The sequence below is a fragment of the Penicillium samsonianum genome (genome assembly GCF_028829775.1).
Source record: "Penicillium samsonianum strain IBT 33392 chromosome Unknown utg000010l_segment0_segment0, whole genome shotgun sequence".
In the NCBI taxonomy this organism is placed as follows: Eukaryota; Fungi; Ascomycota; class Eurotiomycetes; order Eurotiales; family Aspergillaceae; genus Penicillium; species Penicillium samsonianum.
The window spans coordinates 65441-91322 of NW_026643268.1; the positions used below are offsets into that span (position 1 = coordinate 65441).

General features: G+C 47.7%; 12 protein-coding genes across 12 annotated transcripts; 7 read left to right on the plus strand and 5 right to left on the minus strand.

Moving 5' to 3' along the window:
* Window positions 1-297: 297 nt before the first annotated feature.
* On the plus strand, window positions 298-1229 carry N7471_013663 (uncharacterized protein; the record flags this gene model as incomplete). The annotated part of the gene is made up of 3 exons (XM_057286381.1): window positions 298-440; window positions 490-834; window positions 911-1229. 3 exons carry the CDS (start codon window positions 298-300, stop codon window positions 1227-1229), a joined length of 807 nt encoding a protein of 268 aa, XP_057128860.1.
* A 922-nt stretch (window positions 1230-2151) lies between these two features.
* N7471_013664 (GNAT family N-acetyltransferase) lies at window positions 2152-2679 on the minus strand (the record flags this gene model as incomplete). Its single annotated transcript, XM_057286382.1, has 1 exon — window positions 2152-2679. One exon carries the CDS (start codon window positions 2677-2679, stop codon window positions 2152-2154), a length of 528 nt encoding a protein of 175 aa, XP_057128861.1.
* Window positions 2680-3729: 1050 nt separating this feature from the next.
* N7471_013665 (uncharacterized protein) lies at window positions 3730-5260 on the minus strand (the record flags this gene model as incomplete). Its single annotated transcript, XM_057286383.1, has 4 exons — window positions 3730-3948; window positions 4554-4667; window positions 4732-4836; window positions 4901-5260. The coding sequence occupies 4 exons, from the start codon at window positions 5258-5260 to the stop codon at window positions 3730-3732; spliced, it is 798 nt and encodes a 265-aa protein (XP_057128862.1).
* Window positions 5261-5337: 77 nt separating this feature from the next.
* On the minus strand, window positions 5338-6535 carry N7471_013666 (uncharacterized protein; the record flags this gene model as incomplete). Its single annotated transcript, XM_057286384.1, has 5 exons — window positions 5338-5640; window positions 5826-6117; window positions 6171-6241; window positions 6300-6370; window positions 6439-6535. The coding sequence occupies 5 exons, from the start codon at window positions 6533-6535 to the stop codon at window positions 5338-5340; spliced, it is 834 nt and encodes a 277-aa protein (XP_057128863.1).
* Window positions 6536-7229: 694 nt separating this feature from the next.
* On the plus strand, window positions 7230-8169 carry N7471_013667 (carbon-nitrogen hydrolase family protein; the record flags this gene model as incomplete). Its single annotated transcript, XM_057286385.1, has 2 exons — window positions 7230-7271; window positions 7330-8169. 2 exons carry the CDS (start codon window positions 7230-7232, stop codon window positions 8167-8169), a joined length of 882 nt encoding a protein of 293 aa, XP_057128864.1.
* A 3387-nt stretch (window positions 8170-11556) lies between these two features.
* On the minus strand, window positions 11557-13234 carry N7471_013668 (uncharacterized protein; the record flags this gene model as incomplete). The annotated part of the gene is made up of 2 exons (XM_057286386.1): window positions 11557-12645; window positions 12725-13234. The coding sequence occupies 2 exons, from the start codon at window positions 13232-13234 to the stop codon at window positions 11557-11559; spliced, it is 1599 nt and encodes a 532-aa protein (XP_057128865.1).
* A 1671-nt stretch (window positions 13235-14905) lies between these two features.
* On the plus strand, window positions 14906-15794 carry N7471_013669 (sucrase/ferredoxin-like domain-containing protein; the record flags this gene model as incomplete). The annotated part of the gene is made up of 3 exons (XM_057286387.1): window positions 14906-15060; window positions 15117-15192; window positions 15252-15794. 3 exons carry the CDS (start codon window positions 14906-14908, stop codon window positions 15792-15794), a joined length of 774 nt encoding a protein of 257 aa, XP_057128866.1.
* A 599-nt stretch (window positions 15795-16393) lies between these two features.
* On the plus strand, window positions 16394-18318 carry N7471_013670 (nucleoside phosphorylase domain-containing protein; the record flags this gene model as incomplete). Its single annotated transcript, XM_057286388.1, has 2 exons — window positions 16394-16875; window positions 16923-18318. The coding sequence occupies 2 exons, from the start codon at window positions 16394-16396 to the stop codon at window positions 18316-18318; spliced, it is 1878 nt and encodes a 625-aa protein (XP_057128867.1).
* An 803-nt stretch (window positions 18319-19121) lies between these two features.
* On the plus strand, window positions 19122-20317 carry N7471_013671 (uncharacterized protein; the record flags this gene model as incomplete). The annotated part of the gene is made up of 2 exons (XM_057286389.1): window positions 19122-19648; window positions 19951-20317. 2 exons carry the CDS (start codon window positions 19122-19124, stop codon window positions 20315-20317), a joined length of 894 nt encoding a protein of 297 aa, XP_057128868.1.
* A 937-nt stretch (window positions 20318-21254) lies between these two features.
* N7471_013672 (uncharacterized protein) lies at window positions 21255-22815 on the minus strand. The gene is made up of 5 exons (XM_057286390.1): window positions 22277-22815; window positions 22084-22203; window positions 21887-22026; window positions 21718-21822; window positions 21255-21657 (listed from the first exon to the last, which is right to left on the minus strand). Exons 1-5 carry the CDS (start codon window positions 22569-22571, stop codon window positions 21415-21417), a joined length of 903 nt encoding a protein of 300 aa, XP_057128869.1. The 5' UTR covers window positions 22572-22815; the 3' UTR covers window positions 21255-21414.
* A 645-nt stretch (window positions 22816-23460) lies between these two features.
* N7471_013673 (uncharacterized protein) lies at window positions 23461-24324 on the plus strand (the record flags this gene model as incomplete). The annotated part of the gene is made up of 2 exons (XM_057286391.1): window positions 23461-23687; window positions 23745-24324. The coding sequence occupies 2 exons, from the start codon at window positions 23461-23463 to the stop codon at window positions 24322-24324; spliced, it is 807 nt and encodes a 268-aa protein (XP_057128870.1).
* A 278-nt stretch (window positions 24325-24602) lies between these two features.
* Window positions 24603-25797, plus strand: N7471_013674 (aldo/keto reductase family protein; the record flags this gene model as incomplete). The annotated part of the gene is made up of 3 exons (XM_057286392.1): window positions 24603-24809; window positions 24902-24968; window positions 25037-25797. 3 exons carry the CDS (start codon window positions 24603-24605, stop codon window positions 25795-25797), a joined length of 1035 nt encoding a protein of 344 aa, XP_057128871.1.
* Window positions 25798-25882: the final 85 nt, after the last annotated feature.

A 25882-nucleotide genomic window follows, 5' to 3' on the forward strand; every position in this document is an offset into this window, starting at 1 on the left:
GTTACAAAAACCATTTCCTGGATACCTCCATTTTCAAATCTACGCACACGTCGCCGATGTCTCTCATGAGTCGGAAACTCTGGCAGCGTGCCAACAACAAGACTACAGGTGAACTCCACCACAGCTTGTCAACTGAATCTCCATGCCACCGCTGCAGCTATCACGTATGAGGGTCATTCGTGGGCAATCAGGTACGTCCGCCAAGTGCCATTAGTCCAGGACCTTTGCCTCCGATCGTCGGCCACGATATTGTCGTGCAGGGTGGACAAATCTAGAACGGCCTTGCATACTGTCGCAATGAAGAGCATTCGTTGGTCGATCGTAATCGAGGTTCGCTGGCCGATTCAAGCCAAGGGCGATATCTATGTGTTGTCTCAGCAGTCTGCTGGCCACCGTGAGGTGCGTGGGCAAGGTGTCAACATAAGCGAAGATGAAGAATCGTGAGTATAGCCTCATATCTCCCGAAGCATACTGACGTATTTTGAGGAGCCGCTTGTCAAGTGATGTAAGATCGGCAAAGTCTGCTGGACATCGTGCACACCCTCGGACATGTACAGCACGCGTCTTGCACACCCTCGCCGCCTTTGCCGCGCGACGCGATCGATCTCTTGCCTGGGCCAGCCGCATTGGAGGTCGAAGATCCTGCCAACCAGGGTTGAGTGAGCACGCCAAGCTCGATATCCGGCATCCCTCATTCGCTTTTCAGCTGATACACAGCATCCTTGTGGGTTGTGTTCCGTTGGAGACGAGTTCTCTCTCTCAGGATGACTTGCCGCCAATCCCGACCTGGACGTCCTCGGAGACATCACTTGATGTTTCAATCGATTGGCCATGGTGAGCAGGCAGTTAGCATCGACACCATGTGACATCTTGCCTTACGACAAGCGGCTCACCCCGAGCGAGCGTCCAGCATCCTCCCCGCGAAACGAACCTTGTCTGCTGAGCGACTTATACCTAGCGAACTCAACTGGGCAGTCCTCTCTCTGCGCGAGTCTTTCTTCGCTTTCCCTCCACGTTGTTTTCACCCATTGCCCGTCAGCTATACGTACCCTTCAATGGCAATGGATATCCACGGCATCGGATCCTCGTCCCTGCGTTTTGTCAAAAAATCAGCGATCGAAGCAAGCCAAACTCCGAGTCTCGCTGAATTCTCGGTGCAGATGCGAAATCTATTCACCGACTTCGATGACTATACCAAGTCCAATACGTCAGATGATTTGCTCGCCTAACCCAAGCGACCGCTGTCGCTACAAGGGATACAAGCGCGACGGGCCCAACAGGCTCGAGGGTAAGTACAAAGATAGGCAAAAGACCAGACGGGTGATTGGTCGTGCAATCAGCGTGTTTGACATCTGCATATATGGCCGATTTTCAGGAAATGTGGCGCCCGACGGACCACGGTCGACCGCTCGAGGTGTCGTGGTGCTTCCGATGTTTCAAGGAAAGGAAGACATATGCGTGCCCTGATCAGATTTGCCATTCCTCCGAATCATTTGGATACGATGGGGAAGATGCGAAAGGATCTTATCCCTCCGAATTATAACAGCAAGTCCCCTTACTGAGTGATCTTAAACATGGTGGCTGCCGTCCGGAATATCTAGACCAGACACAACACTTTTAGATGGAAAAGTCCACAAAGCACGAGCGATGCATTTCGTAGGGATAACTAACCTGTCCGCTCTTTCTTTAATCGTTGCAGCCAGGAAATCTCTCACGCAAAAAGTCTCTTACTCGTGCTGCAAACGTTTGACAAATTCAGGTCAAAGATTTCTTTCGGGTCTCGGGGATTATACTTATGTCCGCTATTTTCCGGAGCCTATTCCTGGATCATTACAAGGATCAAACTGATCGCTGCTAAGGGGATGGAGTATTCCGTCTGCGCTTTGAGTTTCGTACAAACCAAACACTCTGGCTGAAAGGATGCGCTAATCATGCGAGTTGTGAAGGGTTGAGCGCAAGTGCGTGCATGCACGATTCGCAGCCAACTAGTGCTAGTAACGAGGAGCTGGTATTGATCCAAGGGTGAATTCTGTTCTGTTTGTGTCCATTATTCTTGCTAGGTTCAATCTAAGGCATGAGTTATCAAGTGATATACTTGCTTCTAGAATGACAGATATTCAGCAATTCCTGAGGCATTGTCGCTTCTATACTTTAAATCGATTTGATCATGACCCAATCTTCCAGCCTAGAATTTCCCAACGTGAATGCCATCTCCCCAGCCTTTAAGTATCCAGTGCTCTCATATAGGCGTTCAGCTTTGAGATTTGGCTTCCATGATGCGAGCCAAATATTCTTGCCTCCCATACCCCTCGCTTCCTTCTCTGCTCGCGCCAACAGACGCTTTCCGATCCCTAGCCCTTGGCAACTTTCACTGACATACAACCGCTGCAACTGAATCTTGTTTTCCATCTTGTCGATGCATCTCTCGGACGTACCGCGTCTGAGCTGGAGGAACCCGACAAGAGATTCGTCCTTCATAGCTACCACAAAAGTAACAGAAGGGTCTCTTAAGTCGGTAGCAATACTTTTTGGCGAATATGCTTCGGAGAGATAGGTTGTCAGGTCATTGATAGGCAGCAGTGGTGCGAAGGCCGATGTAAAAACACGCGCCCCTAAGTTGGCAATGGCCTCATTGTCCCCCATATGGGCATAACGGTAAGAAACCTGGCTTTCCGGCATTTTGAATGGTTTGTGGTTTAGTCACATCCGGGAAATGACCGCAAAAAACTTTTTTTGGTTTGAGACCAGTGAGCCTTTTATAAACACACTTCAAGACCCCACGTTTGATGACTCATATTCTCAGCCAATCAGGACTTCGCGCAGTGATGGAGCAGGCGCTCTGCGGAAGCTGAATTTCCATTCACACACGAGGCTTTCTGGGTCTTTTCGGTAACCTCTCAGGGCTTGGATTGCGCGAGATATGAGCGGCAGTCTGTATCACATTAACTACATCTCTTGATCCTAAGTCCTCGAACCATAGGAAAAGAGCTTACAATATGCACCAATCGCCGGATACATCGGCAGCCCGTATTCTACGCCATTCATCTGCAGTCCCTGTTCGTTTATCGTGCGCGAAGATAGGCCTGATTCCGCAAGCCGACAGTGGAAACATACTGTTCCACTAGTTTAGTTATCTGCATGGGGGAGCAATGCCTACAACGAGGATCCGCTGAGCTATATCCACTACCTGATAGAATAGCGAATCAACAGCGAGGCTGCGGTGAAGTATCACACCGCCAGACCGCCCGCACGCAGCCTCTCCAGGCTCATGTCTTCAAGGCCTCCCTTAATGAGAACCGGGCGAACTACCTAAGATCGATTCGTCGTCTTTGGGCTCGGAGCAGAGCACTCCAAATAGGGTGCTTCTGTGGTAGCGTATGGAGTTTAACTATAGTTTTTCTATACGCGTTAACGGAGACGAAGATGGGTTGGCATTATATGTGCCTCAACCTCGAGCGTGGATGTGGCCACTGTCCGAAAGGCCTAGAGAACACGGGTGAGTGCTCGCAGTAGCCGAGCAATCGGCGCTCGGAGAATCTCGGTCCGAGCTTCCGTTAGTCTCTTTTGGGATCAACACCCATGCGTGGGAGCCGATCTGTCGCAAGTGCAACAACGCGGGCGGCTCCCCTGACAATGACTGTCAAGGCATAAAACCTCCCTGCAATCTTCCTAACTTCCTCTTCTCTTCTCTCCCTTCCCTCGCTCTTGCTTCGTTGCTCTTTTTCTTTCCTAGGTTTCAACTGGATTAGAAATCTTTTTTCCGACAATCCACAGACGCTGGTCGTCTGGTTGTTCTCTCTTATGTTCATGCGCTCCGTGGTCGTTGGCTCCTGCTCCGTCCCTATTTCCTTGTGCCAACTGGCTTGAAACATTTTCCGAAATCGCTCCATCAAGACTCTCGTTGAGGAGATATGGTTGCATGGCGAGCAGCAAGAACCCATACCCAGCCTAAAACAAGTCAGCCGCCATTACTTGCCTTTTGCATCACAGGCGAGGTAATATGCATTTCGCAAGCGCTGCTATAGGTTTCCCGGATGTCAATTTGCTACATGACCCCGAAGTTGCGCTAATGGGATAAGATGTTTATAAGGTACTCTAAAACTTCCTTTGCTCTATCTTGCATGCAAACTTTCTTTTCCTAATTCTTCTTATCTCGCCCAAAATTTCATGTTGTCTATTATCAAAGCTGCTATCATCCAACTACCGCCCCAAGCGTTTCCAAGCTCGTTTTAGTAAACGAGGGGAGGATTGATTACTTGTTGGAGATGGAGCTTAGAAGTCTGACTGGTCAACACGGTCGCAGCCAACATAAAACATTTGTCGCAAAAGATTTCATAACACATGCTAAACCGCCTCCAAATTTCAGAAACTATATTTATCATGCTACCTCAAGTTGCAGCAGGTGCATGTACGCAGGATCAAACCCCTCGTTCATCAGATTGAGTGGCTGCCATCTTCTCGTATTGCGCTTTGCAAGAGATTCGCCACTTCTTGCCAAAAAAAATCATCGGGATAGTTAGCAAATTGCATCCGACTGCTAGACATCCAATTACCGTAAAGGTGCTATACAAACCCATGCTACTAATCCATGAATCAAGCGCAAAGATGATGATGGTCGCAAACATATATTGGGCGAAGCTCACCCCGATCAGAGCGGTTCCGAGAATCTTCACAAATCAGTAGCCGCATGGATAGTTTTGTGGCCCATTTCTCCTGGATAGAGCTACTCACTTTGTTATATGAGTCAGTGAGGTAGGTAAGGGCGATTGGAATGAGTGCAGCCATGCTGAACCCATATAGGCCGGATCCGAGACAGGGAAAGACCCACGGCAAGCCCTGTACGCATGTAGTCAATATCAATCACGGCCTCGACTCATGTAGATTCGATTAGAATAGGTACCTCCGATACACTGTATCCATACAGGAACAGACCCGCGGGGCCCACTATTCCGGGAACAAGGGAAATGTAAAGCCGCATTTCGGGCTCGTAGACACCTTCATTACGTCGGGCGAGGAATTTGATCGACCAATCACTCACAGGGCCGCCCCATACACACCCAAGGACAGATCCAATGAACGGCGGCAAATTTAACAGTCCGATGCCTGTCGTTCCAAAGTTATAGGGGGGCAAGGCGAGATATTCTGATTGCGTCGTGGCCACTACCGTGAACCACACCAAAGCGGAGCTATACTGTACCATCACATAGGCAACGGCTGGTATGGTCACGAGGACTTGAACTGGCCGGTATATGTGCTGCATAAATTGGCCAGGGGGTCCAGCGGTTGTCGTGAATAGCGCCAAGCGTTGGCGCTGGGTTTTCAGAGGAATAGAATGGTCTATCGGGAATCCGTCTCATGTGGCCCAATCGACGCCTCCGTGTTAGCTGTCGGCTGGCTGCAAGGGTCTATTGGGTCTGTCCTCTTGGAAAAGTCTCCCGTGTTGACAGTCCCAGTGCCTTGAGCTGTTGCTGGGGCCCTGATCTCCGATCCGGAAATGGTGTGGATCGAGAACTTTGTCTCCTCGAAGACGAAAATAAAGAGAAGCAAGTTCACAGCCACAAAGATAGCTGACCACCAATAGATCCAGGGCCAGCCTTGACTACCAGCTACATATCCAGCGGCGACGGGAGCGAGAAAGACCTGTAAGACAATTGCATCAGTATATATTCCAGCCTTAAATAGTGTATTTAATTTACACCAGTACTGCTCATCAACTGATAGACCGAGTTTGCTCGTCCTCGCTGGTGGACGAAGAATAAATCTGTGATCTTTGTATCTCTGTCAGGAACCCATGAACCAAAACACGTGGCGTTCGGAATTCTCACCGTGATAGGAACCAAGGTCCAGCCAACAGCGCAAGCTATCCCGTTAAATACTTGTGCAGCCATCATATTTGCGAGGTCCCGGAGTACTGCCTGCCAGATCGCGGTAATCAAAACCACCATGGCAGTCAAGAGATAAATAGGCCGACGCCCGAATGTCAAGGCCAAGGGCACAAGTATGATTGAACCTAGACCGAGAGAGACACAATTCATAGCATATTGGTTGTTAAGCTGAGGATATGAAATATGAAGAAGATCCTCAAAGTCTTGCCAAACCACCGGGCCGATGTCAATCCTGAATAGATCAGAACAGAACGCGCATGCGCAGAGACCAAGAGCTAAACTCACAGAGCAAAAACCAACATGGTGAAAAATGATGCGATAGCAAAGTTCAATGATTTTCGATGGAACGACCAATTCTGTATATCGAGGGTCAACTTAGGCATTCTCCACGACTTTCCTATCTAGGTGCCTCACCAACGGGTCGTTTGGGTCCGAGGTAGGCTTTGGTTGCAGAATGACCACACCGCGTGAAGAGTCTGTTCCAGCTGTCGAAAGGTATATCTGGTAAGATTGACCCACCGCAGCTCACAACGAACGCATTGGCCCAACTTACCAGGTCCTTCTAGATATGCGGTTCCTGGAGCATCAAACGTGATGTCCTTGATCCATTGTTGTTCTCCAGCCGTTTCAACATCGGTAATCTCTGCCATGATTGAAGTTTGAATGCCTGCTTGTGTGACAGGCTCTTTTGGTAAAAGAATACTTTCAGTACAAAACACACCCGTTGGCCGCTCAAGACAGGCCCCGATGCTTTAGAGCCCCTTTTATTTGAATTAGAGCTCCGTATAGATGCGGGGAAGGCATAAAGACAGGAAGGCTATCCATGACAGTACATTCTATCAATTGTCTATGATAAGGGATGTTTACGTCAAGTTAACCGAGTCGTTGCACTTGGACAAAGAGCGCTGTGCTCCAGCAGGTCTGTGCAGACTTTAGAGTGGGACAACTCGAGAAGACAGTTTCGGCGATTGAGCCAATATCCTCGATCCCTTTGATCCTTTATCGATGTCTCGGTACTCTTTACGAATGAAACGTCTCCATGGATATACTACAGCCGAGTAGGTACGGCTGCTTGGCGAACCAAAAGGGTCCATGCCCAGCCCACATGTATGCAAGAGGACAGCTTACTCGCCAGGACTTGCCCTTTTGATCTTAAGTGGGGAGATACGGCCCCACGGGCTTCGAGGTGGCTTTCCCCAGAGATCAATCTAGTTGCTATATGAGCCCGAGATTTCACCGATGGAAGATAAGACATGACTACTGAGGACTTTGGCAATCACTCTTCTCTAGCCTATACTCATACCCTCAACTCTCCGATATTTTGCAGCACATCCAATCGCCATCATGTCTACTATCAAAATTGCCATCATTCAACTACATCCCCAAGTATGTCTAGGGTCAATTTGTCGCTCGCCATCTATTTCTAGCTCACCTTTCACTCTAGCCTCACCAAACAGAGTCAAACCAGGCCCGTGGAATTGCCTTCATTCGAGAAGCAGCTCGTGCCGGTGCAAACCTTGCAGTGCTCCCGGAGTACCATCTAGGCGACTTCTTCCCCGACGACCCGAAATTCCGCGACCAATGCGTCAATTGGAAGCAATACTTGGATGTATACTGTGACCTTGCAAAAGAATGCAACATCTGTGTTGTGCCCGGCTCCGCAGCAGAGCTGTATCGCGACGAGAAGACTGGAGCGGAGACCATCTTCAACGTGGTCTACTTCATCGACAACACCGGTGCCGTGGCCGGCCGATATGAAAAGAAGAACCTGTGGCACCCAGAGCGACCCAATGTGAAGGGCTCACAGCATGACCCGCACGTTGCCTTTGACACGCCATTAGGAAAGGTCGGGATGCTGATCTGCTGGGACGTGGCGTTCCCGGAAGCATTCCGCGAACTGATAAGCCAAGGCGCGAAACTCATTGTCGTGCCATCATTTTGGAAGCTCACCGACTGCGCGCCGCAAGGAATTGTGCACAACCGGTATGCAGAGAAGGTCTTTCTCGACGCGGCACTTATCAGCCGGGCATGCGAGAACACCTGTGCAGTCATCTTTTGCAATGCAGGTGGTCCAGCGGAAGAGGACTTTGCAGGGTTGTCGCAGGTCACGGTCCCTTTCTTGGGCTGTATCGGGAGGACCGACACTTGTGAAGAGGTAATGAAGATCATGGATTTGGATATGGGAATCTTGGATGATGCCGAGTCCGTGTATAAGGTCCGTCAAGATATGGCTCGACCTGATTGGCACTATATGTATAGAAATAGTGCCCAGACTAGCTCTTAACGAATGCGTTGAAATTTTGTATACTAAACGCTCTCGTCATGAACATCCCCGGTTTTAAACACCCTCCCCATTCTACGCTTCCCTCATTTTCAAAGCCTCCCCCCCCCCCCATGCTACACGCTATGCTCGTTTTAAACGCGCTCGTCACCGACGCTCTCTTCATTTTTAAAACTTGTTTTAAAACGTCCTCATCTCTTTAACGTCCTACCAATACTAAATGCTCTCAAAATCAACGGTCTTCTTTTTTGAACCCTCGTGTTTTCAACGCTCTCCTTGTTTAAAACGTCCTCCTCAGCTCATATCTCTCCGCGTTTCATTCGTTCCCTTCGTTTGCACATTCTTCTCCTATTCAACGCCCTCCTCAATCCAACGCTCTCCTCAATACCCCCGACTTCAACACCTTCTTTCAAGAACCTCGCGTTTTCGACACCCTCAAACTCGACTACCCTCCGGTCTAAACGCATTCAATATAACCGGCTGGGCGGCTGAGAGAGTTCGGTTGCTATTGTTTCCTTCAAGTATGATCGTGCTTAACGTCCTGTTATCCAACGGTAATAGTCCCCACTGGTTAAATATCGTGAGCTCAAAGACAGCCGTCGAAAGCTAAAAGTTTAATCATTATGTACCAAAGTAGTCTCGTCTTACGGAAATATGCATCTCAACTGTTCTATTGCCAGAACCGGCACTGGGAGTATACATTTATCTGGTAGACTTTTGCCCAATGAAGTGGCTACTAAGCTCTACCCATGCAGCCTCATAAAAACCCCTAGGAACCGCTCACCAGGTGGTTTGTGCCATCATTACCACCCATGCGATAAGTTACAATGTATCATATATGTGAAAACGTCATTGGAAAGAGGTTTGCTTAAATTAGTGCTAGTGTTTGGGCAGATCTTAGCTTCCTCCGGATAATCAGGGTTCTAGTCTCCACCATCACGAAAGAGATGTCTGCCTTCCGCTGAATCCCTTCTACCAAGGCCGCATAAATCCAGCTCAAATGCGATAAAATTGTGAACAGTCCAGGTTATATGGATTTAGCTAGTATTAGGGCGCAAGATGCAATGAGTACCACTTGCCACCGACGGATTAATCAGGACTTGGTGACGGCTCCAGATTTTACTTGCCCATACCGAGGTCTCCCGCACCACAAGTAGTGTCTAGAAGAAATAGCAAGAGAAAGTCAAACCAACGGTGAGCAATAAATGACGACGATGATGACTACGATGAAGATGATGCTCCACTTCGCGGAGCTCGCGGACTACGTGGAGTTCGTGGAGCACGCCAAAGATACGAGCTAAACTCTATACAAATTGCACTGCCCATCTTCTTGACTCAGCACCTACCCGAGGTTTGAAAATATTGAGTGAACTTCATTGTTCAAAATCGGTTGCGGCGTCATTTTGAGATACTAATCAAGGTGCTAATTCCTGAAGAAGGTCTCTACGTGGAACATGAACATGAGTACAACTACCAGGTCTATGACATTCAAGATTCATAAAAACTATGTACATTGAAGGACAATATCTCAAGAACTAGACTGAACAATATTTCGATACTGATAATACCAATCAGGGCAAGCCATGTCTTCACGGACTTTATAGACCAACTCGGCATCCTCCAGAATGCCTATCTTCAAATCGACACATGAGGGTTCATTAACGGGGTAGATCCAGTATAGGATGTACGAGGTAGTCCGAGAGATCCCACAACCATACTGATTCAATGTTATTTCGGACACCAAAGTAACCTTTACAGTGGCAGCCTGTTCGAACAGTGACATGCCCACGTGTCCTCCTCAGCGCGGTGAATTTGACGAATATATAATTGATTCTCAAAGAATAGTCGAGGTAGGGGACGTAGAGAATCCGGCGATTTCCTGGCAACAGCTGCTTGGGCGTGATATGTTAGAAGACGATATCAATAAACAAAGGGTACACGTAGTCAACTTGACTAGCCTGCAGCTGCAGTGACTTCCACAATGACTGTGTCTCAAAAAGATCCACTACGGCACATCAAGCTGATCAACCCTACATAAGCAGGTTGTACCTTCCAGCATATATTCGCAACGGAGATTCATAGCCCAGCGTTGCTGATGAAGTGATGGCATTGTGAAATCGACCACTAAGCGCATTACGGTAATACAATAACCGCTGTACCGGACAAAGTATTGATGCGGATAAATCTCACAATATGAATAATATGAATGCGAATATGAATAAAGCGTATATTCGCATTCCTTTATTCCTTTCGGAACCCTACTGGCATGTAGGTCGACCATTGTCGCATTTGACGCGGCGATCCCTGCACGTCCGGCATGCTGTACGCTTTCTCTTCCGTGTAGGAACATCGGGAGACCGGTCAAGACTCTGTTCCATTTCGTTGATATTGGGAAAGTGTGAGTGGTCGAGAGAATTCCGCGCTCCGCGGGCTTCGCTGAGGCCAAAGGCGGTGAGGCGAACAGCGAGATATTGCGGCTCGCGCGCGGGGCGGTCAATGAACATACGATTGGTCGGTAAGTGGGCCGGCAGAAATATTGGGGTTGCTTCACGTGATGACAACACGAGGCTTACTAAGGGGTTCCTCATTCCTACAACTGCCTCCAGTGAGACAATTGCTTGCGGCTGCGGCCATCTCATCATCTCTCACGTAGTTAAGAGTTGATTTTCAAAACCCCCTCATGTATATAGAGCCTGCTATAATATACGAAACACATTGCCTCCCCATGAGGGAGTGCGGGCGGGCCTTCTCTGACGCTACGGTTTAACGTGTTAACGCTTAAGACCGAAGCGACAGGTGACCCGTTGTGACCAAACCATGCACATGCTGTCCCTCCTGGCTACGTGGAGTCACCAATAAAAAGAACGTTATTCTACCATCCTCCATTTATACTCCAGATTGCGTTGCACCAAGTCATGATTCCTGGCACCCTCTATATGAAAAACCAAGTTGATTTTCAACCAACTCATCAACAAACACCACGGGGTATACTGGTATCATTAATAGCTTAGGACTTTTGATTAGTTAGTGAACACACCTGAATGATTTATTACAGTAATTATCTAGTGGTTAGGAGAGGACTAAACATGACTAATGAATCAAATATCATTCATTGATTGAGCTGGAGGTTGCGCAAATGAAACAGTTGGCGCCAGCGTAGGTAAGTAAGTCTGAAGGATTTTCATGAAGCAAAATTTCAGTAATTTCTAAATTTGTAGTTACATTTTGATATCCCTATACTCGAGTCGAGTAACTCGACAGTCCTTGCAAACAAGCTAAACAGAACAAAAGGCCTTGCGATCTAGCAACATCGCTTTTTGCGCTCTTCTTCCATTTGTCGCAGCTCTTGTAGATGGCCAGATCTAATGAGGCTTTCTTTACATATGTAAATCATCCCCGAGGCCCAGGCAGGTATTGCGAGTTCCACATAGGCTCCTTCCACGGGAAACCATTAGCACGCATCTGCCGGTATTTGGTGTATCCCCCAGCAATCTCTTCCTTCGAAGCCGGCGCTAGACCAAGCACCACATCAGCAACAGCCAGCAACTGATCACGTAACCGGGCGAAGTCAATCGCCGCCTCGCCAAAAGAAGGTGCCCACAGACTCCACGGGCCGGAGATGATGGAGGTCGTTGGGATAAGGTAGTTATGGTACGTGGTCCCGATACCACCCTGGGAGGTGTAGTAAGGAATCTGCGAAGTGTTCTTCGGGGGATTACCCGGCGTCACCCCTATGCCGTCTAGCATACGCCCTTTGACGGCAGCTTTAACAGCGTCAACGACTACCTGGGTAGGCCCAACACTCCAGAGAGCCGCTTCGCTGTTCCCAGTAAAGTTCAAGACACGACCGTATTGACCTTTCGGCGCAGGGTAGGGTAGCAACTCCCGTGTTCCCATATGCTCGAGGATAATTACAAGTGCAAGGTTTCCGCCGTCGTATTTTTGGTCGAGTTTTTTTGCATACGGGATCGATCCATCTCTGCTGTACGTTAGATGTCCCGACGTGAACGCGAACTTGAGCGTCTTTGCTCGCGCGGGAGATATTATCGGCTGAGACGCGAAATACTTCGCTAGCGCAAGCAGTCCTGCAACTCCGTTCTCCTGGACCCATGTTGCGCCGTCCGTGTGAGACCCAATTATGATTGTTTCGTTAGACCGGCCGGGAAGAGTGGCAAACAGCTCGCGGGTGTATTTCCGGCCTGTGTTTGCAGAAACTTTAATGGAGGCTGTATGACCGGATTGAGATGCGTTTCGGAGCATGTAGTACTGTTCAGAGCCAAGGTATACGCCTGGGACTAGGTAATGCTGTCCGAAATGAGGGTCGTAGTAATCTTTCAGGGTCTTGCGAGGGATGTCGAACGCAGAAATGAACCCATTTGCTCCACGTTCTCCAGCGGCGATAAGGTCATCAGCTGGTGTGGAGAGGTATGGTCTTTCGTAGGTACCATTTTTCTGGGCAGCAAGATCTGGCGTGACATACTGCTATTAAATTAGTATATAGTTCTTGGGTATCGCAAATCGCAAATCGCAAAAAGACAAAGGGCAAAAGGGAACTGACATGCGTATCCTTCAATAAATAGGCATATGGAACTGGTAAAGGGAGAAAGTCTCTGAGGATAATTTTACCCCGAACATCTACAGATGAGATGCTCTGGTTGGAGGGGATGTATATCAGAGGGCCGGTGAATGCAGAGCCATTCGTCGGAAGAGTGAATGGAATAGCGCCAACAATTGGGGTATTGTGGCACTTTTCTTTGGAGTTGATGCACAGATCTCCGGCTTCACTCAGATTCTTTCCTTCCTTGGGCTCCCAAACGTCAAGATCATACTTGGACCCTTGGACTTCAAGTCCGGGAATCTCATGCAGACTTTCACTGATCCAGTCGACCAGCTCATTGTGCACTTTGCTTCCTGGCAGTCGCAAACCGACACTTCCAACCCGATGGACTAGGTTGCGAAGCTCATTAATGTGAGAGAAGTCTTTCTCGTTAACGGTGAGAGCTGCGGAACCTGCAACCAGCCCAATGCCGGTGGCAAAGAATGATGAAAGAGGCCTCTGGAAGAGCATGATGAGGTGGTTGGCTACATTATGAAATTCTACTTGGCTTTATGGCACTATGAATTCAGCTGCCTTCGGTGACGTATTTTGATAGTATAATAAACCAAATCCACTGCTCCACTTCGCGGAGCTCGCGGAATACGCGGACGACGCGGAGGCTGCGGAGCACGCCGAAGGTATGACCCCAAACTCTATCTTGACTCCGCACCCAACCGAGGCTAGGAAATATTGAGTGAACTCTATTGTTCAATCTCTGTTGCTGTTGAGATAAAGTGATTGTATTTGTTGAAACAAGTGATTGTCAGATTGCTTGAAGGATTATTTACGGAAGAGGGGTAGTCCATATATATATATATATCCGTTCTTTATCCCTGTCATAAGCTTCAGCCACCGTGATATTCAACACCTACTGTTTCGAGTGCCCCACCTAAAGCCCACTATGCCAAATTGGGATATATTTTCGCCTACATCCACCAATTTGCCATTGATGAGTCATGAAATATTACACTAATTATAGCAGCCTGCACGAGTCCCAGCAAGTTACATCTCTTTTCCTGATCGCCACATGATTCGCCGCGGTCAGAAACATGATCTGCCATGTGCGACGTGGTTTACTTCCTGAATTGCATTATTATGCGCCCTAACCTCTGTTTTCAAAAGGCATAACTTTGACAATTTGAAAAGAGTCCTTTTTGCCTAGGGCCATCATATCACGTTAGGAAACATATCTTTCACACTTGCATGTAGCGTGATAGATGAAACCGCTTGTTAGCCCGACCCTTAGACCGAAATGATATGAGGCAAGAATATAGAAGCACGCCGGCGACGGTATCGTGAAGATCGATATGTGATCCAGTTCAAAGACCTAGAGTCGGCTCGGCTGGGACGCCACAACACCAAGTAGTTGAACGAACTGGGCAACAACACAAAATTGGTCATACTGTGGCTCGCGAACGTCATGTATCGCACTCTAACGAAAGGTTTTGACTTTGGGGATCTTCCTTATAGGGCATGGTACAGATTTCATACCCTCCCAGAGTGCTAATTTAAAACGGATATAACTGAGGTCAATTATATATATCCAATTCCAATTTTAGCTCTATTTAACATTTGTCATTTAAACAAAATCCCGAATGAAGACACGCTACCCGGTGGGGTTTTCAGCCCTGAAATCTTACGACGTACTTTTTTTTACACATTGACATGTGCGGAGCCCAATCCTGAAACCCCAATCAAGTCCAGATATTCACTGTCACATCATCTTGCAAAGGCTCAGCCTCGGAGATAGCATCGGAGAAAATAAAGGGCCTCGGGAATTTCGGTATATTTACCAATTGGGGTTTAAATCCGAATAATTCGAATCTTAACTCCGACCCCGTCCCTGATTGAGACATCTCAAAATAATATGTGGAAACCTTGGAAACCTCAGACAACTATAGATGTCTTGAGCTGAGAGATGGAAGGAGCCTTGCGATAGGTAGCTGGGATCATCTCCCTTCTCTCTCATCCTCATTCTCTTTTTCCTTACTCCCCTCCCCTCTCTTCAAAAGGAATGCAGCTATATTTCTCTTTGAACTCTGCCATATCCCCAAGATAATAGCTTGCTTCATTGACCCACTTTGATGATTTTCAACTCATCGACTCTCCCAGCTTTATCAGAAAGGCTTGATTACCCTTACCATGTTTCGCTCACTACTGGCGATCACTGGCAGGCGCCCGAAATACATCTTTCCTGAAGTCGATCCGAAGGTCGACGGAGACGACTGCCGCACCGACTGCAATGACTGCACCGTGAAATGTCCCAAAAACGTCAAGATTGACACCACACTTCCGATGTACGGATTTATCAAAGAGTTCCACGCGCACATACTCGTTGCAACGGGGAAAACAGAATGATCCGGAAGGTCGACCAAGAGGATGGAAGTTTAATGGAGGCATTCAAATCGGACGCAAAGTCCAAGCATGGTGTTTGTTTATTTGACCCGGGAGCAGTGCCTTGGAAATATGCTAATTGCGTGCGAAAAAGCGTCTCATGATCTCCGTGTCCAACCTCACTCCACCGGGTGGAGAGGTGCCTGATACCTCTAAGACAACAGTCCTCCTACTGCCATCGTTTACCTTTGTGGATAATGTTTCTTACTCGGATGCCCAGAGCGTGGTCGAAACGTTCATTGACGTGCCACCGGGTAATTCAACCCAATCCATCAGCAGTCCACGATTGACCTCCCGACCATGTCCACATGACTATGTAGTCCTGCTGTGCTCGCATAAGCGGCGTGATGCGCGCTGTGGAATTACCGCACCGTTGATCAAAAAAGAGATGGAGCGACATCTGCGCGGACATGATCTTTACCGAGATATGGATGATGAACGACCTGGCGGTGTGGGAATTTACATCGTCTCCCACGTTGGGGGTCACAAGTTCTCTGCAAACGTGTTGATCTATCGGAAGAAAGAACAGCAGATGATCTGGTTGGCTAGGGTCAAGCCGGAGCATTGCGAGGGGATTGTGAATTACACAATCCTGGAAGGGCTGGGTAGGCGGCCCGACCTTAATCCGGTACAGTAGTAGTAGTAGATTCCATTTACCCCGACCTCTCGCAAAGTTGAACTCTGGATTGAGGTACAAGTGTGATTTTTATCTATATGGAGAGATCCAGCTATTTGTAGTTGCAGCAGCTCCTCTCCCTGCTGCCTAGCGGAGTGTCTGCCTAACAGGCAGCCACTCCTATAGATCTATATACATCACGTGACCTGGGATCCAACTCGCAAAGCGATATACTGGTGACGCGCGCTGCGCACGCTCTGGCCCTGAAACGTTGTAAAGGAGAGACAGGAAGTAGAGGGCAAGAAATAGTTCATTGGTAAGCGTTGCCTAAGTTGGATTTTGTCGAAGAAAGTGAGGAAGTAAAATACTCCGAGAACCGGGGGCTTTCAGCCCCTCCCCGGCTTTACCTACTCATGTAAGTAAGGACAGGACCTTGTTACTATGTAGACAATTACAACTTTGACAACTTTCAGTTACCTCAGAAACAAACCTATACAGAATCCATATCATTTTGTCACGTGATAAAGTGGGGTAGCTGTTTCGAAAACGGGTACAACACATCTGGCCTTCTCCATCCATTCAAGTGGTTCGAAAGTTATCTTACGCATTTTGTTTTTATCATGGCTGATCCGCTCAGCATTGCGGCTAGCATTGTTGGAATTGTCACCCTGGGTTTCCAAGTTGTAAGGGGATTATATCAAATTGCGGACGGCATCGGTTCTGCAGGAGAGGAGGTCCGGCTATATGCAGTAGAAATCAATCAATTTTCCCAACTGCTAAATCATATAAGAGCGCAGATATTAGCGACACCCGATATTCCATTCGATTCGCGAAGCTTAATAAAGGATGTTGTCGACATTTGTGATAAGATTCTCCAGCCTTTCCATCGCCTACAGAACACACTGGATTCCTTCTTTACCCGGTTCAAACAAAGCCCCAAGAAGCTCAAGCAGTTCGGTTTCCGAGTTAAATGGGTATTTTGTGGTAAGAAAAAGTTGCTGTTCTATTTAGACGCACTCAGGAATCAACACAGGATTCTTAATACAGCACTTGACTTGGCCAACTTGCAAACCACGAAGGACAGAACACCCCCGATTATATAGTGAGTACATGAAACCTTGCGACTTGTTAAGACGTTAATGATTTTAGTATTATGCGAATGTCCCTCGAAAACTCAGTGGCTGCGATTAACGCATCACTGTGCAGCAGCCCTGGAGGCAGGATCTTCCACATTACAGGGACAAGTGAGCAGTCGTACGACGACTATCTCGGTCTAACTAGCCAGTCCGCACTTATCTCTTTTCAAGGTTTGTCAGAAAACTCAAGCAACCCTAGCGACACCGAAGTAGTTCCACCAACAGAGGCTGGCCTTGATCCTCAAAGTTCGACCGACCTTGCAGGTTCTCGCATAGCTTCGGAGGGCCAGGAAGACCAATTAACTGCCCTTGAAATGCAAATCCTGGAGAAGCAGATCGAGCAAGATCTCGATCCAGATTCGGGCATGACGGCTGCTGGGGTCTGGGAAGACACTCGCTCTATCTCACGGAAGGCAAAGCGCTTGGCGTCAGAGGCACTTTCCTCACGTGAAACTCAAGTCACAGCCTCATGGGGAACTTCTGCAAGATCTACACATAAAGACTATAATGTAGGATGGGTCTGTACTCGTCCTATAGAATATGCAGTGGCTGAAGGGATGTTGGACGAACAACATCCGGCTCTTCCACAGGTCGAAAATGATACAAACACGTACACACTAGGGGGAATGCAGAGACACAATGTTGTCCTTCTCTGTATACCTGCAGGAGCCATGGAGACTGGGGTTGCAAGCACTGCTGTATCGGGGATGCTCCGCAGTTTTCCAAATATAAGGATTCGGCTGCTGGTTGGAATTGCTGGAGGAGTTCCAAACCATCAAATTGATATACGCCTCGGCGATGTTGTGGTTGGCTCCCCCGTGTCTTCTTCAGGAGGTGTTAGGCTCTTGAAAGGGAGTGGGGAGAGCATTGCTGAGACTGGTGCACTCCAGACGCCACCAAGAGAACTCGGAAACGCACTTGCGACACTGCAAGCTCGACATATAAGAAGGGAGAGTGAAATTCAACGTCATATTGAAGAGATGCTAGAGGCGAATCCGGCTATGCGTCTTCCGTTCTCCTTTCCGGACCCTGAAGGCGACTTGCTCTTCCCAGCATATTACGAGCATCTTAATAAAGGCATACTAAATTGTCTTGAATGTGACCCTTCTCAAGTGATACCACGGCCGAAGCATAGAGGCAGACCTGCTGTTTTTTATGGTCCTATTGGATGGACTAGTTCAGTCATCAATAGTGGTCTTGCCCGCGATGCTATTTCCCACCAAATGGTCATTTACTGCATTGAGATGGAAACCATGGGATTGATCAATTTGTTCCCTTGCCTTGTGATTCGAGGAATTTGGAACTACTCAGATTCGCACAGAAATAAGGCATGGCAGTGCTATGCGGCAGCAACTACTGCAGGATATGCCAAGGAGCTACTTGGGACAGTACAGACCGCTCAGGTATAGAAAACACATATCTGCCACCTCTTCTGCTGAATCATGATGCATGTTTTGCCAAATTTCACAATATTTACCAGATATCACGAATTTGGATGAAATTCAGTTATAGTAGCCTCTGTAAAGGGATCCAAGTAGGATTAAATGCGGCCTGAGTTGACCAACGCTCGTAGGCTAGTCGATCTTCTAGGCCTGTAGTCCAGACAACGAATAATTCGAAGTTACATAGCAAAGAGCTTCCACTACTCAAGCACAACGAATCATAAGTTTGTCTTACTTAGCAATCTCGTTGGCAAAGAGCAGGCAAAATTTTTAAAAGCAGAGGATGTAAAACAAAAAGATAGAGGCACGCGAAAGGATTGGTGCAAAGGACGGGTAAGTAGGCGAGCCAGCATGACAGGCGAGTCGCAAGAAGGAAGACTGCAGCAGGCAGACAGCATGATGAGGATGCAGCACTGGCATAGGCAGATTATTGCAATAGCTGACAGGAAGGGTACCCGGCACAATATACGAGGATGAACCTTGCAAAGCATACATGCAGGTAGTAGGACAAGCGAGCAAATAGACGAACAAAGACAAACAAACACGAGGAGGAAGGAACGTGACCTGGGATCCAACCAAGCACCAATGAGAGAGAGGCTTGGCGGGGGAGGAGGGTGTGTGTTTCTCGCTGTGTTTTTGGCAGGGTCAACGTCGGCGTCGGGCAGCCGTGGGGTTGGTAACCCCTTCCACTCCGTTCCTTCGTTTCAGGGCATGAAATCCATCTGTCCATCCATCGTCTGTACGACGTCGACCATGCGGAAGAGTGAAGGATGAAATCTCAGCTTCCAGGCCACAGGGCGGCCAAGAAGCCACCCCCAACCCCCCGTCGCCCATCTCCTATCTCGAAAGCTACGCACCCCGCAACTCCACCCGAACGAGTTACCCGACATCACAACGTCCAGGAGGAGTTCCTTATTTCGACCACCTACTCCACTATCGCCGCCAGAGCTCTTTCATTCCAAGGACAAGTGCTCACTGGCGTCCCGCCGCTTCAACTGGCCCAGAATGGCTTCTACTACGAGCCTCGGGTAGGAGACCTGGCATGCTGTTTTGCTTGCCAATCGGCCAAGCGCCTAGCCATCTTCAAGAGCACCCCTATCGAAGAGGTGCAGCAACTACACATAGCAGACTGTATATGGCAGGTCTTGTACCTGGACTTGAAACAACACTTAGAAACCCCCGACGCATTCCCCCACCCAATCACTGCATCCCCTTCGCCTAGAGAGTCAACTCCTAGCCGCCATTTTTCCTCGGACAGGAAACAACTCGAAACGAGTGCCGCCGACTCCAGTATACAGTATCTACTATAGTGGAGGATCGTTCCAACACCAACCACGATTCCCGTGCTAAACCGTCGTCCGCCATACTCGACCCAAAATCAACTACCTCGACCAACCTACTCTCCCCAACCTACTCTCCCCAACCTACTCTCCCCAACCTACTCTCCCCAACCTACTCTCCCCAACCTACTCTCCCCAACCTACTCTCCCCAACCTACTCTCCCCAACCTACTCTCCCCAACCTACTCTCCCCAACCTACTCTCCCCAACCTCCCCAACCCCTCCAACCGACACAGACCATAACTTCCCCACCAAATAGTCCACAACCAACCTATGCCTCTGTATTTCAGCACCCGACTACATCTCCACCGCAATCGACACCCAAAACCCACGAACCCGTCTCTCCAACCAAACTCACACTCACAATTGAAGATCTTCATCGCCGTTTCCACAATAAAACGCCACCATACCAGTTCGAGAACAAGACAAGAAAATGCCCGGCTAATCGAATTCGCCACAAACCCGCATCTGCAACAGAGTCGTTGTCCAATTTTTTGAGCTCGGCATTACCAGCATTCTCACGGTTCCTAACAGAAATGCAGCCAAAAGGTTGGATCGCGCGATATTTGGGGGGCGTGGATATGGGAGATGAAGAGAGCGCAAGTCGTGCTGGAGGAAGTTGTTAGTAGACGAAGCTGTTGTTTTCGGAGCCAGTCACAAGACATCTGTCGCCCAGTCTCATAGGATATTCTGAAGAATATTGCGTTGAAGTATATGAGCTTGGGCTCATATGATCAAAAGAGAATAGATCTCGGGTGCCCATGTTGACACGGAGTGGAGGCTCCTTCAATGGGCAAGCGAGCTTCAAGTATATAGGTGAAGAAAGGGCTGCTTCAGGGCATTTCTCAACTGTGAACGGTGTATATGATGGTGGGTAAGAATAAAAATGATAGTTGCACATTCCCGGGGATAGGAGTAGGATAGGTCTCTATTATTAAGGATTTGAGGGAGGGAATTAGCGCTTCTTTCTCGACCTGGGGCATTGTATTAGTGAGGGCCTTTAATCACACGTCCTTGTATGCGAGCATTTCTATTGGAAGGGAGCGTAGACGAACTAATTTTTTTCAATTTGTCACGCCCACAGGGACTGTTCCAGACAGCGCAGGTACGTCTTCTTACTTTCCACGAAGTTCCCTGGTGAAAGACTGCTTGAAGTATTCTCTGGTCTAATGCCAATATGCGTCTAGCGTTGCCTCTCTAAAAATGATGTGAGGGCCATTGGCAGAGTATTATACCAATTGAAATTAGAGCTGAACTGATCAAAGCGCGACCTTATTGACTAAAATCTATCTAATCAATGGGAGAAGGACCAACAAACAAGGGTATATAGGCCATCCAACAATTTGATATCAAGAAACGGGCAAGGACATCATTTCTCTGATAAATACGGAATTAGTTGTGTTTGGATCTCTCGTCACATCTCCTAGATTAATGATCACTCTTAGTCTGATCCTTTCCACTCCTTTATATGCTCTACAGCCTACAGTATATAAATACTGTACTTCAGCTTCATGATCTCATCTACTAGCGAGTAATATCTTCAACACTTGCTAACGATTCCCAAGCTGCCTACTGCATCTAGTGTGCTCAGGTAAACAGATCCTGCCGGCAGCAGAAATATGAAGTCATCTGTGGGAAATAAGACAACATGTTTTACCACCAGACAATAACAAAGACCTCGGTTCTTGCTTAGCGCCTAGAAGTGCCATATCGCAGTCTGACATCATTCTTTTTTCTGGGTGTCCAGAATTTTACGGGCTGGGTCTCCCATGGCCGCATCCAAGTTCTCAAACACCGTCATCGGTCGCTCAGTGCCCCAGATAAAATCGATCGAAGAATCCCAGAAGTGCTGTGACAAATAAGACCAGTCCCGACATATGTGTTCTGTCTCTTCAGTTGTCACATGGACAAAGTTGGAATGGTCGGCAGGTTTCTCGAGTGCCGTGTCTCCATAGCACATCACCGACTGTGCTTCTTGGTTAGGCGCTGCAGAGTATGTAATTTTAAAGACAATCAGCGAGCTTACCTGGCGAAGATACTCGATACAATGACCCATGTGCTCTAACTTATTCGCGTCTAGCATATTGCCATGGAGTAACTCTAGCTTGAAGTGGTTCAACATACCCTGGTACTATGTGTCAGCCTAATTACTCCGTGAATGGCCATGGCGGCAACTGATGATGGGGGATACGTACCACACAATGAAGTTGGTGAAGGACTGTTGGAACGTATCCTTCTTTGCCATTTGGCCAGGACCCATTGGCTGAGTATAGATTCAAGGGAAGACCTCCGAAGATTTCATGCTTTTCGGATGGGGCGATTTGAATCCAGGATCCTGGCAACGCTGAAGTTAGTGAGGAAGTAATGAATTAAGGCCCCTATTGCTTCTCACCTCGATGAACCTGATCCCAAACAGTCCATTTACCCTCCTTGTTGGACCAAAAACGACCGGCCATTGGGTCTGTCTCCATGAATCGGTGGTCATTGATCCATCGAACTTTCTTGATGGGCACTATTTGTAGAGTCAGCCTCCCTGCAAATGAATATTAATAAGACTACATAAAGTCTCGATAAAAAGGAGATACAACCATCGCCGAAGATGAAATCCGATTTTGTGCGATAGGTTTGGGCTTCATATATAACACTACGTCGCCCGATATAGAAAGACGCTACCGACAAGGCGGCCACACAAGATGTAAAGAAGATGGGCATAGCCCATGTCAGAATCTTATGCGTTCGGACTCTCTGGACTCTTGACTGCTCGGTGGATTTATGCTCGCAATCGAAACCCTCTTGATCAATCACTTCAGACTCGATATGAGTGTAGACTAGATAGGATGATTCGTCCCATAGCATGGAAAATAATGTTTTGAGTGGCATTAGGTCGTCGGTAGTCTGAATATGCTTCCGGGCGATGTAAGAATCATAGGTGGGAATCAGGGTAACAATGATACTTTTCGGAATGGACGGTTCAATCTTTGCTTCAGTGAAGGCTCACAACAACCTTGGAATATCAATAGGATTTGGGCATCTAATATCCAAACCCCGCTGTTTGGTGCTAATCATAGCCATCTTCGATTGCTGCGACGCTCAAGATGCTCGCGCTAGCCAACCTCTAGCTTCGCCGTCACAAAGGCTAGGTCAAACCAAAACCACGCAATTTCTGCTTCTTATCAGTAATTAATTTAATATATAAATTGGGGGACTCCCGGCACAGCCCATTTGGGAAGGGATTGCTGGCCTGCAGCTGGAGTGAACATGGATTCACTACGGAGTAGTCGGAGTCCGCACATCACACCGGGAATATGCCCAAAATATGCATCAACAAGGGTTGTGAGTTTTCATTGCATGTCTCATCTTCTTGTCCGGAACCAATATAGTACGTAAAGTGGGGAGAATATCGGTATAACCCGTTTAGGACGGGATTAACGACGGACTTTAGCCACAAATAGGAGTTTACGGACCACACCGGGAATATTCCCGGAATATACATCAAGAAGGGTCATGTGGTTCCATTGCATACCCTATTTTTGTCTATCGAACATTGCATTAACTCACGAATTATACCCTGTTCGTGAAGTGCGATGTTAGCTTGAGACTGCGCCGTACCCGTATTGGTTTACTTAGATACGTACTAGTATTTACCGTGAATTACCATTTCACATATCTGAAATCGGCCAATTCGTTACATATAACTACGTATGTACGTTAATTCACTCTTATACGCACACTCCCTGACAATAATTCTGCTGAAGCAACTGAAATAATAATGAAGTTGAAGCACTTGAGCTTAGCTCGAAGCCTCCAATTGCTTGCAGCCGTCCCTTTGGTGTTACTTCTACTATTCTATCGCTGGCACCGCAGCGCGGCCATCCCCATCGCCACCATCTGCCCGAATCATCAGTATACAGTGGAGATTGTTTCACAGAGCCCTTTGGTTATATACATCAATAACTTCCTCTCGCAAAAGGAGGTGTCGTGGCTCTTAGAAGAAGGGTTTGTGACTCACATCGCTCTTTTACCCAACGATGCTGACACAAGCAACGAATACAGGCAGTCACGCTATAAACGAATGTTGACATACCAAGGCAACTCCCTCACCGACGATGCCATACCCGACGAAAGAAAAACATCCAGTTCTGCCTATCTCTCTAAATCCGACCCTGTAGTCGCATGTATCGGCCAACGGGCGCTTGATTTCCACGGCGGAACACAGCGAGTCCTAGGTGACTATGGAAACCCACAGCTAGTGAAATATGAGCCGGGGCAGAAGAATGATCTCCATTTCGACTGGTGGATGGTGCCTCAAAATCGGTCCGGTCGTTTATATAATCGGCGGACTACTATTCTGGCCTATCTGGATGACAATTGCACTCGAGGGGAAACCTACTTCCCGCTCATCAATGGTATGAACGATTCGTGCACGGAATGTCAGAGAGCTGGGCAAAAGGGCCGGTTTTGGACAGGTGAAAATGGGTTGGGGCTGTTGTTCCCTCCACGGCGCGGCAATGCTATCTTCTGGGTTAATCTGGGTTCTGATGGGACTGGGGATGAACGTACTCTACATGCTGCTCTTCCTGTTGCTGAGGGCAGCAAAGTAGCGATGAACTTTTGGCCACCTCAGTATTTTTAAGAGTCTTTTGGCAATCAGTCTCATTTCATGGATATACTTTATTTGAATGCCCGAAATTGCCAGCTGCAGTGTACTTGATTGAATATGTATGAACCGCGTTATCCTGAAAGATGTATGATAAGTAATGTCAGGTAACTAGCTCGTAACTCCGATCCAATTAGCAAATGATATACCTAGTACATTGTCAGTTAGCCTAAGGCACTCATAACAACCCGCGACGCCCACCTCGTTCCATCCATCTTCGTTACCCCTCACCCCAGAACAAGCTTCCAACAACCATGGCTAACTCCCGATCAATGATCCTTCGTTGGTCAATTTTTTCATTCGGTGCGCTTGTGGTTTTTGTTGTGATGGTCAATTTATTCCAGCAATACCAGCCGTTCTTGGCGACCTCAGGCAAGAACTACGAAGCTGAGTACAAGACAACCCCATTGCTCTATATTCCACCTCTTGGGCTGGGAACATGGCAGATTCCAAAGTCAAAGGTATTTTTCTTTTTCTGTCTCTCTATTTCTCTGACTTCGACTTCGAAAATTCTCCAGACGAAAGGGCCTACGATTCTAACACTCCAACACAGGCTTCAGCTGTTGTCAAATTTGCTATCGAAAAAGGATATCGACATATTGATGCTGCACTAATATATGGTAGGAAATTGCTAACTTCTAGCCATATCAAAATTCTTCAAAACTTGATAGCTAACCATATCCTCCAGGCAACGAGAAAGAAGTTGGCGAGGGCATAGTCCAATCAGGGATTCCACGATCCTCCCTATGGGTTACAGGAAAAATTTGGAATGACGCACATGAACCATCTTCTGTGCGTCCAGCGGTTGTCAAAACGCTTGAAGACCTTGGGTTAGAGTACCTTGACCTATATCTGATGCACTGGCCAGTCGCCTTTAAGCCAGATACCGGTCACAAGGATGTTATTGACAACGTCAACATTCTTGAGACTTGGTGGGCAATGGAAGAGCTCGTGAAAGAAGGACTTGTGCGGCAGATTGGCGTCTCAAATTTCAACCAAGCTCAGGTAGAGCAGATCCTGCGACATGCCCGGGTTCGGCCCAGCGTACACGAGTTCGAAACTCATCCCTATCTTCAACAAACCGCTTTCGTGAACTGGAACCTAGCTCGAGGACTCCGTGTTATCGCTTATTCGCCTCTTGGGAATATGAATCCAATCTATAATTCGTCCGATACGCCCCTCTTACAAGACCCTTTCTTGATCTCATTGGCTCGAAAAAACGGGATAACAGTGGCGCAGCTAGCACTTTCATGGGGAATGCACCGGGGAATAGTCGTCATCCCTAAAAGTGAACACGAAGACAGAGCTTTGGAGAATCTACAGGCTCAGCATGTTCGATTGGCTGATGATGATTTCCAAGCAATCAATGCATATGATCGGAAGACTCGATTCAACAATCCGAGCGATATATGGGGAGTACAATTATACACTGGCCTAGATGGCGTTTGACAATCGAGTTATGAAAATTTCCCAAAATAGTATAGTATTTCCATTGGGCTTTGATATACCTAGGGGAATTATTCGATTTGTTTAG